The sequence below is a fragment of the Rhipicephalus microplus genome, chromosome 7 (genome assembly GCF_043290135.1).
Source record: "Rhipicephalus microplus isolate Deutch F79 chromosome 7, USDA_Rmic, whole genome shotgun sequence".
NCBI classification, from domain to species: Eukaryota; Metazoa; Arthropoda; class Arachnida; order Ixodida; family Ixodidae; genus Rhipicephalus; species Rhipicephalus microplus.
Window position 1 is genome coordinate 13,013,862 of NC_134706.1, and position 20,579 is coordinate 13,034,440.

The following is a 20,579-nucleotide window of genomic DNA, read 5'->3' on the forward strand; positions in this document are numbered from 1 at the left end:
TTTCATTCACGTATTTCATACATTTAGGTGGATGGCACAAGCAATAGCAGAAAAAAAAAAAAATTCAAGTGAGCGCCATGCAAACAGGCGATGAGCTCTAAACACAAGCTACAGTGCAGTATTTGTACTGGACAAACGTCTTTTGAAACGCCATCGCCCGAAGGCAAGAACAGAGGATTCTGCCATTCCGCCAAAGACCATTATAACAATTTCGAGAGTCGCAACCTCTGTTTCTCAATTTTTTGAAGAAATAAAGCCCAAGGTTGTTTTGGCCTTGTTTTTCTAGCCTTCTTCTTCATCACTGCCCGTGACCCCTTTTGCACATACAGACTTGTTCTTTTCAACAAAATAAATATTTACTACGCAACCACAATATACAATGCTTCAAAGAATTAAAAACAAAAGCTCTGCGAGGCGAGTCCAGGATAACAGGCGGTTTTCCAGTCTCCTTCAACGCAAGCTTTAGAGCGAATTCCGGCAGTTCAAAAATGCATAGTCAAATTGCAACTAACTACATTCATGTGCATGCACAGATGCAGAAAAAGAAGTCAACACTACACTGTCAAGTCTTCAGTAAATAAAGCAAGCAGCAGTGGTGAAAAAACATCGCACCGTGCTGTTTATACAAAAAAAAAAGCATCCCCCCCCCCCCCCCACCACAATCCTGTACATATTGGTACACCATTTAGACAGCTGTCACCCCCTTATTCATACTTCTAAAAACAAAATTTCGCAAATGGCATCAGGCCAGGGATACGCTGCAGGACAAAACTTTCTAAAAAAAGAACGCTGTCAAACAGTCTTGCATTTTCAATGCACGAGAAAAGCAAACAGGAGAGAGATGCAACTGCAATAATAATCAAACGTGCTCTCGATGCATTGCTCCACGAAACATGCATGGGGGTGTACAGCACAAAAAAAAAATGGTGTCGGCGGCGCGCGTCGTAATAATGATGCTGCTGCTATGGCAATGACGAGAAAATCTCCTTCTACACTATGTACAATTTTTTTTTTCTTTCTTTCCGTCGGCTGGAAAAAAAAAAAGGCTGTGCGAAGACTCGGAAACTCCTGCGAGGTGATGCGGGACCGAGGTGCTGTGACACAGTGAACACGACGACGATCTGGAGTCCGTAACCCGACGTATCGGGGTTGAGCGGCTCCGCACGCGCACAGCACCGTGGAGTTCAGAGCCCTAGGTTTCGAATGTCCGCGTCCAGACGAATAACGTCGGTGCACGACGGTTACAGTTCGTGTTTCACGACTGCGTTGTAGTACGCGGCTCGGTGCGCGTTGTTGTGCCGCGTGCACGCTCTTCTTTGATCGGCGGGACTCCTCGGCGAGCTCCTCCGCCGTCGGGTCACCACGACGCGATGCTTTCACGGAACACCTTGATTTTGTGGACGAAGAACGCCTCAAGCACTTCGGCGCACTGGTAGAAGGGCGAGTTTCGTGGGTTGTAGTAGCGGCAGTTGTCGAAGATCTTGGTCATGTCGCCGATGAACTCGCTCAGCTTCTGGTAGTGGCGAGTTTGCAACCGCCGCTCGATGGTCTGTAGGTCTGCAAAATAAAGAGAAAAAAAAAAGGTTTTTGCTTTTCGGAATTTGCCAATGCCTTTTTTTCCCATAGCAGCATTTATATTGACAGCCCCGTTGCAAAATAAATGAAATGAAGGGGAGAGAGATATAGGTAAGTGGCTTAAATGTCGATAATCTGCCCCGAAATTGCAACTTCAACTTTACCACACTCGTGTTCACAAGAATCTTCTTCACACATCTGAAAATTTCGTTGTTTAAATTACATTTATTTTACGCGTTACGACAAATTACGAGCCCTGGTGGTGCCATTTAGGTCTTGTTTGAAACCTCCCATTTCTAGTGTAATTTTTCCTTAGGAAGCAACCACAGCTTGCGGAAATGAGCCATTAACGATAAACGAATCAGACTCTGATAATAGGAGGTAAGTTTATTCACAGAGAGGCAGAGAGGTCGGCCTGAGCGATAGCTTGCTCTAGCCTGCTACTCTACACTGGGGGAAGGGAAAGGGGAAAAGAAAGATTAATGGATGACGATGGTGAGATAGAGAGGTGAGTATGTAGTGTTCTTTCTAGCTGAGACACATTTCATAGCCGCGCACATAGTCCAGTTGTTTCCAAAAAGGTTATTATAACTGCTCTTGTGACCGCAGTTGCACTGTTGGTGTCTGGCCAAGGGCCCAACGTGGTCTCATCAGTTAATGACCTACTGCGATATAGTTCAGTAGTTGGTGTCTGGCCAAGGGTCCAACGTGGTCTTATCAGTTAATGACCTACTGCGATATAGTTCAGTAGAAGAAAGTAGTGTTTGTCGTTCACTCTGATCAGGTTTATATATAAGGTAATGCAACACTAATATTAGTAGCTCCATGATGTCAACAACCAGCGAAAACTGACAGAGGGAGCTGCTTCAAACTTGTCTTGACAGTCTTCACTCGCACAAGCATCGCACCAGTTTACAAAAACGTGATGAGTCAGTACAAGGAACGCGTTCACTCACCCATAGGTTCTTTTATGATTGTGTAGTAGTCAGGTGCCTCCTTTGCGTCAACAGGTTCCAAGAAAGGCCACGCCATTTTGTGCGTCTGTCAACCAGATGTGAGGAAAAGAAAAACAAAGAAAGGTTTGCAAGCAAGTTATTGACCTGTCATAACACTCCCAATTGCAATGCTATTCGGTAGAACATAATGGCTGCCCAGTTAAGAAAGAATGTGGGTCTTAGAGCAATAAAAGATGGCCAGAAAAGGGATTTTTCACAAAACCTATTTTTGGAGTAGTTGTACCTCTGAGCACAAATTACTATAATTCCGTCAGGAAATGCGATAAAACGGGCCTTCAAAGCACTCCAGCAGCAGTAAAACGCCCCCCAAAAGAACGAAATGCCCCCCCAAAAGAACGAAAGCGTTGTAGCGGGCCGGGTGCCGCCATCTTGAGCTAGATTTAAAGCTGTTGCCTTAGTGCGTAATTTGCATCATCTCAAAATGGCGTCGTCCAATCAGAATGGCCGCTGTCGCAGGTTTTCTAGAGGTCACTCCCGGGTTGCTGACCAGCTCTCACCCGGCGAGAATTTCAAGTGCGCCATCACGAGTTTCCCATTGGCTGGCATGACCGCTGCGCATTTTTTTTTTCTTGCGCGTTCATCGTGGTGGCTGCCCGATCGTGTGCGTCTAACTTGGCAGTTGCATGTGTTACAGCCACGCTACGACGACTCTCTCGGCCGAGCGTAGCCTGGCTGTAATGTTGGCGCAGGAGTTTTGAAAGAGCCGCGCCGAATAAGCGTCGAATTCAGCAGAAAACAATATACTTAACACACTACGGTTGTTTTTTGTTAATAGACTATTTGATAGACTAAGTTAGTTCGTTAAAACCATTTAACGGTCAATTTTACGTTACAACGAAATTTAAAATGCTTGGTTCTCAATGAAGCTTTCAAGAGGAATTTCATTTACTTCGTTATATCCATTATTTCATTATATCCCGTTACGTTATAACGAGGTTTGAGTGTACACAGAAGTTCTCTATAAGCTGTAAGAACCAATTGCAAACCATGTCGCCAATTACAATCATAAAGCGCTTGAAATGCTCTTTGGTTTTGGCAAGAAAGCTCTCGTTTAATGAATACTGAAGGGATCCATAAATGAAAAATTATGGCGCTACAAAGACTTTCCTACAATACTTAAGCCGAGTACAGTTGATTACGCACACGCCAAAGCTTTCAAAGTACCATTAGTACCACATGTAACCCATGTCACCGATCACACTCGTGATGCATTTGAAATGTTTCTGGTCTTGGTGAAAACGTTCTCTTCCAATAAATTTAGGAGGGAACTAAACCTCAACAATTGTGTCACCATGAGAACCTTACAACAGTACTTAGACAGAATGCAATTGGTTACTACAATAACAACTGTTGTTTGTTTCAGTAAAGAAAACGCCTCAAGCAAGCACCATCATTACAACCGCTCACGTTCAGCAATCTCCGCATCCTGCAAAGAGTAATACGCTTGCAGAAAAGATAATTTTTTGGTACACTGCCACTACTTACAATGCAAGCAATCGCCATATCTTGCCTGCCCGCTGCAAGCATAATATGTTAATTGCGTGCATTGCAAAGGAGGCACGCGAGGAGTTGTCTCAACGAGGAGAGCACGCCTGTCCCACCTGAAGGCTCTTGAGCAGCTTGCGAAGGTTGTCGAAGTCCTTCGGCTGCAGGGGCTTCAGATTGGCCTGGTTTATGTTGCTGTTGCGTTGGCACGTGGGGCAGATGTACTCCTCGATGGAGTCCGCCTCGCTCTGGAGCACCCCGACGCACCGGCCATGGAACCAGTCCTGGCACTGGTCGCAGCAGATGTAGAACCTGTGCGCGCAAGTGCAGGGTGGCACGGTTGTAGGGAGAGACTCAACATGTGCTGCGATTTCGGACAAACTCATACACTCAAGCCTGTTTACACCATAATTTTTCGAGTATACCATAGCAAAACTTTTCACAGCGCGGTCTCTCCTTGCGTACCAACGAGCGTGCTTAAGCAGCAGCGAGGGGTGGGGAGATGACAGGGGGGCATGAAGCTACTCCATTTGTCAGTGCACATCACGACCTAGAGCATCTTTTTTTCTTCAAACAAGCAGCAGCTGCGGTAAGTACGCAGCTCATGATGCTTCAATCTGCCATTGGCAATGAGTTTGTAGTAAGGCCGTTTGAGTTTATGGCACCATTTCCCCCAAAGAAGAGCGAACGATTGCCAGCTAACTACAAGAATTAATTGTAAATTCCTACACTATAATGTTTGACTCGGGATTCTTGATGTTCTCGGGATTCTCGACTGCAGCGTTTTCCGACCATGCCGAAGAAGTATTGCAAAGCCTAAAAATACGTATATACATAGGCCCAAAGCATCTCACCCATCCTCGTAGGACGTGCGACAAATACCTGAAGACAGCTCATATTTAAGCAGGATGCTATCCTCCTGGAGACCAGAATTTTTCATTTTTTAAAGATACCTGGATGAAACTTTCAGGGCATGAGTGTAAGGACATGAAACCTCTCTCCCCTTAAAAAAAAAAAAAAAAAAAGAGGGGGGGGGGAGTTTTTAGCAGCATTGAGATTTGAGCCCAGTACTCGTCACGTAAGAAGTGGATTCTCCGCAACGTGAACACCACCATACTGCACAAGTTTAATAATTGTTATCGTCTTACGTCTCAAGACCACAATATGACTTATGAGGAACGCCATAGTTGGAGGACTCTCGAAATTTCTATAGTAGGGGGTTTTTGAAAGGAGATACGGCTTTTGGAACCCGAAAATTTGTTCAAAAATCAAATTTTGGATAGTGTCATTTTCGTATTTTTTCTACCATCGCTCGTCTGCGTGCAAGTTTTCATTTTAAAATCCCGCATATTAGCGGCGCAAGAGTAAATAAAGATGTGTTGGCACGCCCCAAACTTTTAAATTGTAGACAAATCGCACTTATTTCGGCTGCCTGTAACCCTGGAACGACCCATTCCTCACGGCCATTTTTGTATTGTTGAAAAGCTCTCGTGTTTGGCTTTTTACGTCGCTCGGTCGGGCAACAACACTGAGCTTGCCACTTCAGATCACGTGGCTAAAATGGCGTCGTCTCATTAGCTAAGGGCTCTGCCTTTGAAAACCTGGCTAGCTAAGGCACCGTTTTGTCATGGGTTCATCCATACAATGAACGAACATGTCTGGAGGACAGAAAAAGATCCAATCGGTGGATCGCTTCAGCCGAAGTCGAGCCAAAATGAAAAAAAAAAAGTGCTAACGACACAACATTGCAGGTTTCTGCAACCGATCAGCAAGCGAGCGTTGTTGCTTCGGCACCTGATAACGGCGATGGAGGTGATTGTAATCCGCTCAAGCAAGGCTTGTTATCGCGTCGCTCTGCAACAGAGGAGCTATCTACTCGCCATGCTGGGGCATCCGACATCTCCGACATCGTCTACAAGATGACAGCGGTCTGCAAGATAAGGCAAACCATCGTGCGGCTCTACAAGCGATCAGCAAGCGCCCCGTGACGATGCAAGTAACACAGATCCGCCCGAGAATGATGGCATTCTTCGCGCCGACTCCAACCGTGCGCGAGTTGACGCAAGAGCTGTCGCAAGTAGCGACATAGCCCAAGTGAGTGCTCGTGAGCAGGTTATGCTTGATCGACTTGAGCCAACACCGGCAAGAGAGCGAAAAACAGCGGTTTTCACCGATGCAACTGACGAGTTATCGGCCTTCGCCGCGGACACACCAGCTTTGTATTTGATGGTAGACTTGGAGATCCTGAGTGGGCTGCTCGATGCTTCCCTACGGTGCAAAGTGTGGTGCAAAATATGTGGTGGGGTGTGCGAAACTACCGTAATTACTCGAATCTAATGCGCACCATTCTTCCGGTTAAGCGAGTTCATAAATCGCATGCGCGTTAGAATCGAATACGAACAAAAAAATTACGGTCAATCTATTGCCATCGGCAAATTCAAAACGGCCGCCCCCTACGTGCGTCGGCATGGCGCGTCGGCCATTTCTGCCTGTGTTTCCCTTGTGCGACACTTCGTACGTGTGCTGAGGAGTTCGTCATCTAGTAGCATCGACGGCATGGAAGGGCCGACTCCAAAAACTCGAGTGCGCCACGATGCCGCTTTAAAAAAAAAGTCATCGCGTGTGCAGAAACGGACGGCAATCGGGCCGCATCGCGGTCGTTCGGAGTTCCCGAAACGTGCGTGCGGGACCGGCGGAAACAAAAGCAGAAGATTGTTTACAGCAAAGCTTCATGCAAAGGCTTCAGTGGACCACAGCAGGGTCGGTTTCCGCAAATTAAAGAGCTGCTCGGCGAGTATGTGCTTGGGCAGCGAGCGGCACAGCGGCCCGTGACGACAGAACTGCTCCAAGTGCGGGCTATGCAATTAGTCTTAAAAAAAGGTCTAATGCGGAGCCAGTTTAAAGCGAGCAGGTGCTGGCTAACTAACTTTATGAAGAGGAAAGGCTTTTCCCTCCGAAGGTGAACGGGCATATGCCGGAAGTTGCTGGAGGAGTACGAAGAAAAGCGTCAGTCTTCAGAGGTTCCTCCTAAACTTGCGACACAACAACGGCTACCTGCTTGGGCAAATCAAGAATGCCGATCAGACGCCTCTTTACTTCAACATGCCTGGCACCACAACCGTCGAGAAGAAGGGGGCGAAGCAAGTTCGCGTGCTGACATCGGTCCACGGTAAAGCTACAGTGACGGCAAAGCTCTGTTACACGTCAGATGGGCACAAGCTTCGCCCGTACCTCATATTTAAATGGAAGACGCTCCCGAAAGGAGTCGTTTTTTCGAGTGGTGTGATCGCGCGGGCCAGCGAGAAAAATGGGTGCACGTTGCAATCCATGTCTTACGTTTTTTTTTTTTTTTCGCGGTGGAAATCTGGTGCGCGTTACAATCGAGGGCGCGGTAGAATCGAGTAATTACGGTAGTCACCAGTGACCGCGAATACAGCCTCGCTAAGAAAATGACAGCGAAGTGCGACTATTGTGGCAAAGTGACGATGGCATGGAGCTCACGCAGAGTCAATGGGGAAAAGTCATGAAATGCATTTGAGATGAACATTTTATCCTTGTGTGCTATTCTCTGCAGCGGCAACGATCAGACAGCCAAGAATGAGATTTTCACGTCGATGGGACTGTCATGAAGGGGGCTGCACAATTAAATGTTTCAACGCCATTTTTTTTTACTGCGTGGCATTTCTGATGGTGTCATATTGGAGCAACATTATCTCTGGTTCTAATCAACCAGACTCAATAATTCTTTTTTTTTTTGTCTAGACAGGTGCAGTAGGACCAGTATATCATTAGCTATTACAAAGGACATTCATAAAAATAATTTTTTTTGAAGTTGCTATTGGGTTTTACAAGTGAATTTTGAGATGCCCCAATTGTATTTCGGATTGGTGTAAAAATATTCATTCTTGCCCGACTGAATCCGTGTATCATCCCCGACCACAGTAGTGTTGAAAAAATTTCCACAGTTATTTTTAAACTTGGTCCTGAAATGTTTTTTTCTCATTTCCTCAAAACTGCGTATTTTATCATGGCGTAGTTTTGCAGTGACGATATCTCTGGTCAGACTTCTATTGCAGCGATTCTTGTTGTGTTAGAAAGGGGGAGAACTATAACATGAGACCATGTTTAAAAAAGTAATAATTTCTCTGGGGTGTTACTAAAGCCTTTTGCTTACAAAAATTTGACGTTCTGTAACTTTGTCCCAAATCAATCTAGAAGGTTCATTTTTGTAGTACTGCAAGCTCTGACCACACAACATCATTATGATATGCCACTGTCTTTCATCACAACCAGCATTCAAGAGAAAACTCACTTCCAATTTGGTCAATGCAAAAAAAAAAAAAAACAAAACAAATTTCTCGACATTTTGAAAAGTAGCTGATACACAGAAAAAGTAATTGCTCAATTGAAATCAGCATGTCCAAATACATAAAGGATGGCCCCGCCGCAGTGGTCTAGTGGCTGAAGTACACGGCTGCTGACCCGCAGGTCGCAGAATCGAATTCCGGCTGGGGCGGCTACATTTTCGATGGAAGCGGAAATGCTGTAGGCCCGTGTGCTCAGATTTTGGGTGCAAGTTAAAGGTGGTCGAAATTTCCGGAGACCTCCATCCACTACGGCATCTTTCATAATCATATGGTGATTTTGGGACGTTAAATGCCGCATATCAATCATTAATCAACACATAAAAGATGGAAGTTTGATAAAAAAAATTCACCCATAAATAAAAAAAATAAGCGAAGTGTCCCCCTTGTTGTCCGCCTGTCGAAATATACTTTCCATTGAAATGCAGCTGCCACGGCTTAGATTTCCTGCCGCGACCTTTTGGGCCGGCAGTCAAGCAGCATCACAACTAGCCACCACAACTTGTTTGCGAAGACGCAAGAGCTGGTGGCACACTTACTGGGACTCGTCGTAGGGTTGCCTGCAGAGGCAGTACAGTTCCTGCGTGGAACTCTTGTGGTCCTTCCGGCACTCGTTGCAGACGTACTTGTCCATGGCCTTGGCCTGAATCTCGGTCAGGCCTATGCACTTGACGTGGAACCAGTTGGAACACAGGTCGCACCCAATCATGAACCTGCGTGCACACGGAGACACACCGCTGTCACCACAGCTGCCGCTTTATTGCTAACTGCAACACGGAACATTTAGCCAGAATGCAAACAGACACATTCAGAAGAGGCCAGTCTTGACAACAGACCTAACCAAAGCTTGCATGTTACTCCACAAATGCCCGTGTTGTCCACGAGTGAAATTTGAGGTAGATGCAAATAAGGAATAGTAAAAAATCATCAAAATAAATGAATAAAAAGCTTTTTTTCTTTAGGAGCAGTGTCCCCCTTTAAGTAAATAACCTTTTGTATAACGTCTCTATCTAAGCTACTTGTGATCCACCAATCATGGCTCGATCAAACGCACAACACTATCCAAAGACGCATTGGCGTATTATTTTTGCACATCAATCCAACCAACTACTCTTTTTACACGAAGTAGCCAGGCTGCTGGAAGAAAAAAATGAAGAGTAAAGCTCACTTGGAAGGATCGTATGGCTTCTTGCAGATGCAGTACAGCTTGTGCTGGCCCACAGTTCCACCGCCACTACTACCACGCTGTTTAGCGTGGCTGGCAGGCGTCGCCGAGTTGCCACTGCTGACACGGTGGTGTGACGGCGCTGGCGGTGGCCGCTGTGCAGTCGGCACTTTTGCCTGCTTCTTTGGCCGCTTGGCCGGCACCGGCGGCGAGACATCGCTGTCGCTAGTCTGCGACTGCGCACGTTTGCGTGATGCCGCGGCCGCTGCTGCAGCGGCGGCTGCGGCCTGCTGCTTGCTGCTCTCCAGGGTGCGCATCACCTGCAAGAGAAGCCGTGGCCCAGATTCACAAAAGGTTTTTAACACTATGCTTGGTTCCTGCAGCAAGGTTAGAGATTGGGCTAAGATTCACAAAAGGTTTTCAACGCTCTTCTTGGTTACTGCAGCAAGACGGTCGCGCAAGCTGGAAATGCTTGAGCCGCAACTACTTTTTCTCGGTTTATGTAAATATTGTCTGGTTGAACAACAATGCTAGAATCCCTGGCAAAATTCAACGTGCGTACAAGTTTCTGACCTAAAAACCAGTGACACAAACGTGTGTCTGAAAAAGTAGACCGTGTGGAAAACTCGAAAGAGTGCTTCACATTACGAAAATGAGTAACCGCTATTGAATAGAGTGTTCATGCAAATTTTCTGCAGGAGGGACAGCGATGGCTAGGGTTTATTGATTGGTATGTGGGGTTTAACGTCACCAAACCACTACATGATTATGAAAGACACTGTAGTGGAGGGCTCCGGAAGTTTTGACCACCTGGTGTTCTTCAACGTGCACCGAAATCTGAGCACGTGGGCCTACAGAATTTTCGCCTATATTGAAAATGCAGCCGTTGCAGCCGGGATTCGTTCCTGCGACCTGCGGGTAAGCAGCCGAGTACCTTAGCAACTGGATGGCTAGATGTGGAGCTGACATATTTTCCTTAGTTTGTAACAGAGTATAGAAACAATCATGGCAGCAAATCAAAGCCGATTACAATGCAGAACGTGTCCACTCTGTTTTAGTTCTGATCAGGATTGTCTACAGTGACAGCTTAGAAGACGGCATCGACCCCCAGCCTTCAAAGTACGGAAAGTGTCTGCGTGACGTGACGTCTGTGCCACGTAATGCCACCTCAAGAAGGCTAAGAAAAAAAAAAAACAGGATCGTTAATAATCTAGGAAGCTTTACGTGGGGGGCTCTCAAAATTTTTCACATCTGGCGCTCTTTGTAACGCGCGATATCACACAGTTCACGGACCTGCACCCTTTCACCTCCAAATGCGACTGCCGCAGACTGATTTGAACCTGCAACTTTCCAGTCAGCAGCCGAGCACCATAACCACGATTACCATAGTCGATGAACAGAATTGTTACTAAACCTTCCATGTTCAAATCGACGAAATTCTGAACATAGATGTACAAGAGTGCTAGAAAACGTCTGCTTCCCGGCACACAACCTTCCTGGCAAGGTCCAAACGTTCCATACAGCCACAACTTTGCAGGGACAGTAAAGTAGCCAGCAATCGTACCTTTCTCCAATGCTGTCTGTTTCACTGGCTACATGGGAACTGGAATGAGACCCAAGATGGCCGATGTCCCCTTATAGCCATATCATATTTTGCCGTCAATGGCAACTATTGGAACACAACCATTGTTCGAGAAGGCAGCTGATCGACACGAGGGAGCAGTTGCAAATGAAAAGCTTAGCAAATTTGGCCCTTCTACAGAAGTTTCCAAGGGGTCTTTGTGGTGATTTGGTCATGACTTTGCATGACCAAGTCTTTTTGAGGCTTGCTTACCTGTGCAACCTTCTCCTGAGGTGGTATTCGCGGTGTGACCAACGTCGCCGGGGCGGCCACTGCCGCCGCTGCTGCCGCTCTCCGCTTTATGTCGGCCTGGAGTTCTGTCTGCATGGGGCAAAGTCACTATCATTAGCCATTTCACAATGAGAAAAGACATAAAAAAAACAGCAGGTAACCGTTATAACCAATCGCCTTGGAAATAACCAAAGCCAAACAGTGCAGCAAGGAAACCACCATGTCATCAACAGGAACACACGAGCACGCTCTAACAGCCATAGGTTGCTCTCATAACTGTTTTTGCTCGCTTAGATGGGACACAAGGCAGTTGTCAGGTCTGGACGTTTTCTCTCGAGGCTCTGCTACTTAGCGTACCTGCATAATTCAAGCGCTTCTGTTCGCCATTTCGAAGCTCTGAAAAAAGGGTGCGCAAATTGCACGAAGATTTCACGAACGCATCCAAACATGCACGGTATATACATAAAAAAAAAAAGAAAAAAAAGTTGAGGCACTAAAGAAACGTACTTGTTAATAGTGGTCTAGTCGAAATCACTGGCCGAGAGGAAATAATTATCGAGAGGGAATAATGGCCGAGAGGAAATAATTATCGTCATCCCCAAAGCGCATCATTCTCGGTTATGTCGAGTGCTTTTGAATGCTCCATTTTCCTCATCACAATGCTGGAAGAAACCAGGTCCTACGACATGGCGATACCGACCCAAGCATTCACACGCAATTGAAAGTCTTCTTTATTGGTAGGAAACTTGTATTAGCAGGTGCACTACTTCTGCTTTCTTCATGCCACACAACACATGTTGAAGAACTCCACGCTGAAGTGCTTGGCGGCAGCGCTGTTTCCTTCTTCTTAGGCAAACTTTATAACAATGAGCTTGACTTTCCCTGTACATATAATTACTACAGTCAATCGCAAGTGAACAGTAAAAATGTAATGGCAGGATGGTGAAACCTAAACTTCCGAAATCAATGAAGCGTGTGTTGCAGCAAGAATGTAGAGAACTAGGGGGACTGTTGGCGCGGCAGACCTTCGCATTCGCACGCCTCTGATGCAGAAAATTGTCCCTGCATTGACGCTAGCTTAAATTCCCTTCAGTGAAGGAGATGGGGAGATAGGGGGAGGCAAACACTTGAGTAGTTTTAGCGACCCTTCAACAGGCTTAGGTATTCGGGTAAAGTATTCTACGGACCATAGCTTGCGGGAAGTCCTCAGAAGAGGGGCCTTCACACTCGTTGCCCAATTTATGTACGACGGCATTCACCTGCTCGGCGAGGGGTGCACCCGTCCAAAGCCTCCAAAGGTCTCTGTGCACACGCTAGCAAGTTGGCCTAGGCTGGTTCAGTGAGCACAAATTATGCAAGTGAATATGGTACTTTGATGGACAATGTGTCATTTAAGAATACCATAATTACTCGCATAATGAACACACTCACATAATTAACACACCCTTAACTTCAGTAGACAAAAAAAATTGATTTGTTTTTTCTACCGCATAATAAACACACCCCCTACATTCATCCACTGCAGTCCCGTGAACCGATAAGTTGCGCCTACTTACCTGTTGATGTTTGTGGGAATTGAGGCTGGCCCGCTGCCTTTGCGCGGGCTTTCCCGCCTTTTCTGCCATTCTCATGTCCCGACATGTCTGCCCTCCTTTGCTGTCAGCCGCGCTGGGAAGGGCGGAGTGACGTTTAACTCCCTCACCCGGTAGCGGATGTTGACTGTGGCGCCGCGCGCGGGGAGCTTCCCGAGAGGTTTTCGCGCGCTGCGTCGGGAGCGGTGAGTACAGTCCGGGACTTCAAACGGTGAGCCACGCATTCTTTTCCGTCCGTCGAGTCCCGTCGCTCGGGGCTCGTCGGACTTCGCTGACGGCGCCTCGCGCCCGATGCGAACGCTCACCTTTTGTTGCCCCGCTGCGTACTCACGGCCGAAGGGCAGTAAGGTGTCCTAGTGCGTGGCCTAGCTACGCCGACCCGTCTCCCTTCGAAGCCAACGCGAGCGCCTTTGCCCTCGCTCGAGCAACCGGGCCCCTTTGTCCCGGTGTCTCCGTGGATTACCTTTACCGCGGAGACGTGCTCGTGGCACCCTGTGTAGTACTTTGTGCCCGTGGCGTGGATAAGCCTACTTGCTTTCCCGCCGCGCCTTTTTTGCAACGGGCTGTACTGCGTTTGGTGTTGCCACAATAAAGTGTTGCGACTTGAGCAGTATCGTGTTTCCCGCCACGACGACGGTTGACGCGTGCCCTGCGGCTCGCTAAGACCGGACCCACGCTGGTGGCCGTACTCCTTCGGGATACGTGTACACCACACTGGCGCCCAACGCGGTATCAAAAGCTCTAGCTTTTGACTGCTCTTAGCGAGTCAGTTCGCCTGCGCGATTCGGGCTCGTTGCAACATGGCTGCCTCGCGGGACTTTTGTCCGCTGTCCCTTTTAGCGGATGCCGCGTTGCACAGGGAGGCCATTGCCTCTATTGACGGGAACCCTTCTGCACCCGTCTGTGTCGGTACCCCCTATTGCGGTGACGACACGAGGCGCCTAGCCGCTCCCTTTGGAGATGGCGCGTCGCTTCGGAATGGGCCTCTTGCCCTACCCGAACGTTACGCACAAGCGCCTCCGACGCCCGTCCGTGTCGGCACCCCCTATTGCGGTGACGACACGAGGCGCCTAGCCGCTCCCTTTGGAGATGGCGCGTCGCTTCGGAATGGGCCTCTTGCCCTACCCGACGTTACGCACAAGCGCCTCCGACGCCCGTCCGTGTCGGCACCCCCTATTGCGGTGACGACACGAGGCGCCTAGCCGCTCCCTTTGGAGATGGCGCGTCGCTTCGGAATGGGCCTCTTGCCCTACCCGAACGTTATGTCTGCTTCGTGGCATGCCGCGTTGCACCAAGAGGCCACCGCCTCTATCGACGGGCGCCCTTCGGCGCTCGCCTGTGTCGTCACCCCTTTTTGTGGTGAATACACTCCTACGTGGTAGCTGACGCGCTATCTCGTGCCCCCTGTTGTCTGCCGAGAACCTGGATTTCGGTGCGACGGCCGCTCGCGGTGCCTTAGCACATGCAAGCGTCGGGGGCGAAACAGCGGCGGAAAGGGGGAGTCCCCATGAGGACGACCTTGGCTGCTATCCAGGTAAGCGGCGCACTGCGTAGCGGCCGAGCGGGGGAACTTTCCGAAGGCCACCGTGCCGAGAGCGAACCCGCGACGCCGTGCACGCGGCGGTTGCTGCGGTCCTGAGTGGGCGCGATACCAGACTCCCCCATTTTGGGAGAATTGGAATCGCTTTCAGCAGCGAAGAGCTACTGAAGGCTCAGCAAAGTGATCCGTTTCGAGTCTCGGAGGGACGGAGCGCCGTATACGCTGCTTGCTTTGCGGCGGGCGCCGTTAAACCGTCTTGAGAGGCGCGCCGTTACGCTGCTTGTTCTGCGGCGGGCGCGATTAGGGGGCTGATACAGCGTGTGTCGCTGAGTCCCCGGCGGATTCATTTTTGCTGGACCATGACGGGCTCCTGCTGAACTATATAGCCACTGACGACGAGTCCAGCGACCCGTTTAAGGTGGTTATGCCCAAAAGTCTGAGAGCCGCACTGTTGCGATCCTCTCATGACGAATCCATGGCCAGTCACCTGAGTGGCTCGAAAGTTTTTGCAAACTGAGTGATGTTGTGACCTGGCCCGGCACGAAGCGTGGTTTTATCGCTATTCCGTGCCTGCCACGTCTGACAAACGGTTGAGCGAAGGGTTGGAAAGCCGCCCGGTCTTATAAACCGATTGTCAGTGAGCGTCCGTGGCGCGTACTAGCTGAAAGATCCCCTTTGGGAAAACTCAGCCGTGCCCACATCGCAGACCTGAAGCCCTTTGTCACGGTCTGACGAGCTCGCGCCAGTGCCCTGCGGCACTTCGTGCCAGCAACGGGGCACACCCGGAGCGGCGGACCGCATTCGGACCCCGCGCCGGTATAATCTGAGGAAGCGGTCACCTTTGTGATTTCGCGCCGGACGGCGGACTTCTCCGCAACCGAAGGCCCTCGGTTTACTGTCTAGCCTCAGTATAGGTTGGCTTCTTTACGGCCTTTTCTCGTAAAGAAGTTAACCCCGCCCTGTCTGCTGCCAGTTTTTTTTAAGTGTTCATGTGTATTTTATGTTTCTTTTGTCTAATATTAAGTGTTATTTGTATTTTGTTTTTTTGCCAGATGTTTAGTGTCAGTATGCTCTGTGTTTACTTTTTTTTTCGTGTTCGTTTCGTCTACCGCGAAGGGAGCTGTGTGTGACCTTGAGTGTCGGTGCTTGCCGAAAGAGAGAGACGAAGGACGCTTTGCGCCTACGCTCGCGCAGCCGTCAGCGGTGTGTGTGCGTGTCTAAGTGCGTGACGCTTCAGTGCGAGCCCGCGAAGAGTGCGTCATGGCTTCCCCCCATCGATGCGGACGCTGGAGGTGCTGGGGGGTCATTGACCCACTGACGTCAGACCATCTGGCTGTGCTCTGCTCTCGGCCGTCGTCGAAGAAGCCCCGCTGCCTTTACCACCATGGCTCCTGCGCGAGGCCAGCTGAAAGCAGCTATATGCTGCCGGCCAACGCCATTCGCAGCCAATTCGGGTTCGGCCTCCCTGACCACTGGAGAGGCCCGGCTTCCCGCAACGTCCAGCTCCGTCATCGAGCCAGAAATGCGAGGCGGCCCCGAACAGCCGAGGCAGCGTTCGTCGGACTCGCTGCTTATCAAGACCAGCAACGAGCCATCAGTGAGCCCCTCCCGTACCTCTGACCTCGCACTCGGGCATCGCACCCAGCGGACACTGTCACGCCCTTTTCCGCCCCTCCGCGCAGTGGACGCTATCCCGCTTCAGCACCACGAACACTAGTGCCACGTTGCTGTGCTCCCTTCCGCAGTTATTTGTATAGTGTCGTGTGTTTATTTTGTTATTTATGTTTTTGTTTCTCCTTTGTAATCATATTTTTTTTTTAAGCAGCAGTAGCAGGGATGGACTGAGGTTAGCTACCGCTCATAGCAGTGTCATTTTAACTGCATAGGTGACGTCCGGCTGCCTTTTGCAGACCGGTAAAGGACAAGTTTAGGAGGGGGGGATGTGGGAATTGAGGCTGGCCCGCTGCCTTTGCGCGGGCTTTCCCGCCTTTTCTGCCATTCTCATGTCCCGACATGTCTGCCCTCCTTTGTTGTCAGCCGCGCTGGGAAGGGCGGAGTGACGTTTAACTCCCTCAACCGGTAGCGGATGTTGACTGTGGCGCCGCGCGCGGGGAGCTTCCCGAGAGGTTTTCGCGCGCTGCGTCGGGAGCGGTGAGTACAGTCCGGGACTTCAAACGGTGAGCCACGCATTCTTTTCCGTCCGTCGAGTCCCGTCGCTCGGGGCTCGTCGGACTTCGCTGACGGCGCCTCGCGCCCGATGCGAACGCTCACCTTTTGTTGCCCCGCTGCGTACTCACGGCCGAAGGGCAGTACGGTGTCCTAGTGCGTGGCCTAGCTACGCCGACCCGTCTCCCTTCGAAGCCAACGCGAGCGCCTTTGCCCTCGCTCGAGCAACCGGGCCCCTTTGTCCCGGTGTCTCCGTGGATTACCTTTACCGCGGAGACGTGCTCGTGGCACCCTGTGTAGTACTTTGTGCCCGTGGCGTGGATAAGCCTACTTGCTTTCCCGCCGCGCCTTTTTTTGCAACGGGCTGTACTGCGTTTGGTGTTGCCACAATAAAGTGTTGCGACTTGAGCAGTATCGTGTTTCCCGCCACGGCGACGGTTGACGCGTGCCCTGCGGCTCGCTAAGACCGGACCCACGCTGGTGGCCGTACTCCTTCGGGATACGTGTACACCACATGTTTTCCGTTTTTTTTTTATTATGCTGAACCCCGTTTCACCAAATTTGATGACTGAACAAACAGATTAGACAAACTTAAATATACATATCCCCACTATGCTAATTTTGAGTAGGTTATTTCCCTTTGACTATGCGCACGTTTTCACCCCAAACTTTTTCAGCAAAGCTGCAGACGTGCTCAAATCTGCTTCTCAAGAAGGAGGGCAGTCCTTAGAGTAGCGTAGAGAGAAAAGAGATAAGCTGAGCCAAGGGAGAAGTTAAACCCACCTGAATCTGGATCTGAAGCTCCTTCTCCATCAGCGCCCGCTTGCGCATGATCTCCCGCCGCAAAAACTCTGTCTGTCGCACGAGCACCTCGTGCAGCTTGGTCTGCGACGCCCGCGCCTTCCTCTCCTCGGCGCTGGCCTTGGCCCGCTGCCGCCGGCCCGTTGTCTTCTCGTCACGCTCAATCTTGTCCACGATGCCCTTGAGCACTTGCTGGCACACCGCAGCTCTGCAGGTTACAAAGAACAATGTTGCTTTGAATGCACTAAGTGCTCAAAGCAATGAAAGCAGTCATCTGCTTAGATTGCTTTAAGACTCCAATCAAATGTGCCCGGCCAAATCCTATAATAGCATATCTGTTGGGATTTTATGTCCCAAAACCAAGATATTATGAGGTAGGCTGTATTTGAGGGCTTCGGATGATTCAACCACTTGGTGTCTTTTAAAGTGCACCTAAATATAAGTAGATGGGCCCCTAGCATTTTGCAACCGTCGAAATGTGGCTGCTGCGGCTGGGATGCACTGCCGCAGCCTTCAGGTCCGCAGGTCAAACCACTGCAGCGGGTAGAGCCTATCCAATCTACTATCTTGTCATTCCTATGCCGCCTGCCACTGTGTTGTAGTGGCTAGAGTGCTCGGCTGGAGACCCGAAGGTCGCTGGTTCGATCCCTACCGCTACGGTCCCATTTCGATGGAGGCGAAATGGTAGCGGCCCGCGTACTGTGCAATGTCAGTGCACGCTAACAAACACCAAATGGTCGAAAATTTACGTCCACTACGGCGTCCTTCTCGATCACATCGTGATGTTGGGACGTAAAAGCCCAGATATTATTTTCATAAGTATAGTCATCCCTATGCAGACACCAGATTCAAAAATTGATTTCGCAAACAGGATGTGCTAGGCAGTCTAAACTATAAAAGTGTCAGCTTTGCCGCCAAGGTGAAGCAATGAACACGATAGCAACAAATTGGAAGGTTACACGCAGAATGGCAAGCAGATCGAAACGTGCCCCCCACTTCTCACGCACAAAGGACGTACGAAACGTACTCACAGGTACAGATTAACGCGAATAAGCGTCTCAGTTGTTACTTCGCTGTGTCTGAAAAGCGTACCCTTTTCGCAAACGGTGGCTGTGCAATGATTGCAGTGACCTTTGTGGGCCTGGTAACTACAACAGAATCGTTCCGACGAAACCCAAAGGCCAGCCAAGACGTACAATTCTCCCCACTGCAAGATAAGGGTGCGCGATCGAGTGTTCACCCCCTTATTCTCTACCAGGCCAAAGTACTCTTGAGAGATGAGAGGCGCCGTGCGCTCACTGCACCATCTTGCTGATAGTGCTGAAAGCACGATAGCCCCCCCCCCCCCTCGAGATGCCCGCCAACAGCGTTAAGAGATAGATATGAATAGCTTGCTGTTTGAACGTTGAAAGAGGTACCAGGTACTCGGTGGCTCAGTGGTTAACGCCTCGTATTCACGACGCGGGGGTCCCGCGTGCGATTCCGCGGGCCGGAGTCTTTCTTTCTGAGATTTTTTTCTTTCTTGCGTTTTCATACATATAAATAGGTATAGACATACGGTGCATGACATCGACACGACATTGAAATCCAGCCGAGAGTGTCCATATAATTGCTACTATAATAAAAATCAATTGCACATGACAAATAAATAGCGCTGGACTGAGAAAACGCACCAAAAAACTATGAAATGCTAATTTTGAAGAAAGAAGAGAGAGAGAGAAAAATTGGCCCTGTATCTGCATGTAATCTGCAAATGTCGTCGAAAGACGATAGTCTTGCGTCTGGAGAGAGTGAACAAAACGTTCATGTGATGTTCTGCACAAGAAAATTGATGAATGGCATTCTAGAGGCGCTGCGTCGGAGTACCTCGAGCGCGCAGCGGAGGCGAACGAGCGCATCAAGTCACGTCACATGTGAGACATGAGCGCTATTTGGCAGTTATTCTGGAAAACGGGGCGCGCCGTGCGCGCCCTTCTCGGTGGTGATAAGGTGCAAAACATAAGGCGACGAGTAGGTGCCACCATTGTGTCGTCTTAGTAAAGCGTTGGAAACACTTGCCGTTTCGTGCAAGCGTTGTATGGCCAGCGGAGCATTATAAAGGCTACGATTCTTAAAATTACTTATGTATGCCTTTTCTAGTAAAAAAAAAATACACATACATAATATTGATGTGTTGTTATGGTGCCTCAGATATGCGCAATTGCTTTTCAATTGACAATCCCACAAGTATGAACGCTGAATCTTGAGCAATATTTCTGGGCGCTGCGGATGGGGTCGGTGGTTCGGGTTATCGTTAGGTGTAGTTTAGACTTCAGAGTATCATTAAAGGTGGACAAACAGACAAATGAACAGACAGACCAAAATTTTTCCATCGTAGGCCTCCAAGAAAGACTATGGTCTTTCTTGGGGACCTACAACAATGTAGTTTACTTGAATGCACAACAGTGCCCTCCCCAGCCTGAACTGCAACAGTTTTTAGTATGCCAAACCAACTACAGTCGCCGACCGATTTTCCGGACTCCAAAAATTCGGACTTGTTGGATATTCCGGACTTTATAAATGCACCGTCAGGGATTCCATAGAGCTAATGCATTGTTTCGACCGATTTTTCGGGCGAATTTGCCCCTGAAAGTTCGATTTTTCGGACTAAATCGCTCGTTTTGTGCCACGCCCCAAGTCATTGTGAACGCCGCCATGTTGGATTTTCCGTCGGCTTGGCTAAGCTTGGTCTTCAAATGTTTTTCCTGCCTCCGAGATTGGAATGCGCACGCCATATTTTAAGTTTTGGAGGCCGTGTTTGCTTTTTAAAAGACGCGGTGATGGATGCCGTTTTTTCGTCTTCGGTCAGCGCTATCGTCATCACATCGCACGGGGAGGAGGCGAAAGAAGGATTCTTTTATTGTCGTTGCAGCTTTTTTCAGTCGCCATTCTGCACGTGTTGTGTCGCGTAGCGTCGAGACGTGTGCTTCGCAGCGGCTATCTGCGGCATTGAATTTTGTGTTCTCGGTGCCATGGCTCCGCTA

At 49.3% G+C, this 20,579-nt stretch overlaps 1 protein-coding gene across 3 annotated transcripts in view; it reads right to left on the reverse strand.

The window, feature by feature from the left end:
• Positions 1-848: 848 nt before the first annotated feature.
• The window catches only part of E(bx) (nucleosome-remodeling factor subunit NURF301 E(bx)), a 69,759-nt gene continuing 50,028 nt past the window's right edge, over positions 849-20,579 (reverse strand). For all 3 annotated transcript variants that reach the window (XM_037431568.2, XM_075868692.1, XM_075868691.1), the window contains 7 exons: positions 17,539-17,764; positions 11,440-11,547; positions 9,609-9,925; positions 8,980-9,153; positions 4,193-4,388; positions 2,532-2,616; positions 849-1,557 (listed from right to left, as the gene is read on the reverse strand). In XM_037431568.2, the coding sequence (XP_037287465.2) occupies positions 1,358-1,557; positions 2,532-2,616; positions 4,193-4,388; positions 8,980-9,153; positions 9,609-9,925; positions 11,440-11,547; positions 17,539-17,764 (1,306 nt within the window). In that variant the 3' untranslated portion in view covers positions 849-1,357. The remainder of the gene's footprint in view (positions 1,558-2,531; positions 2,617-4,192; positions 4,389-8,979; positions 9,154-9,608; positions 9,926-11,439; positions 11,548-17,538; positions 17,765-20,579) is intronic.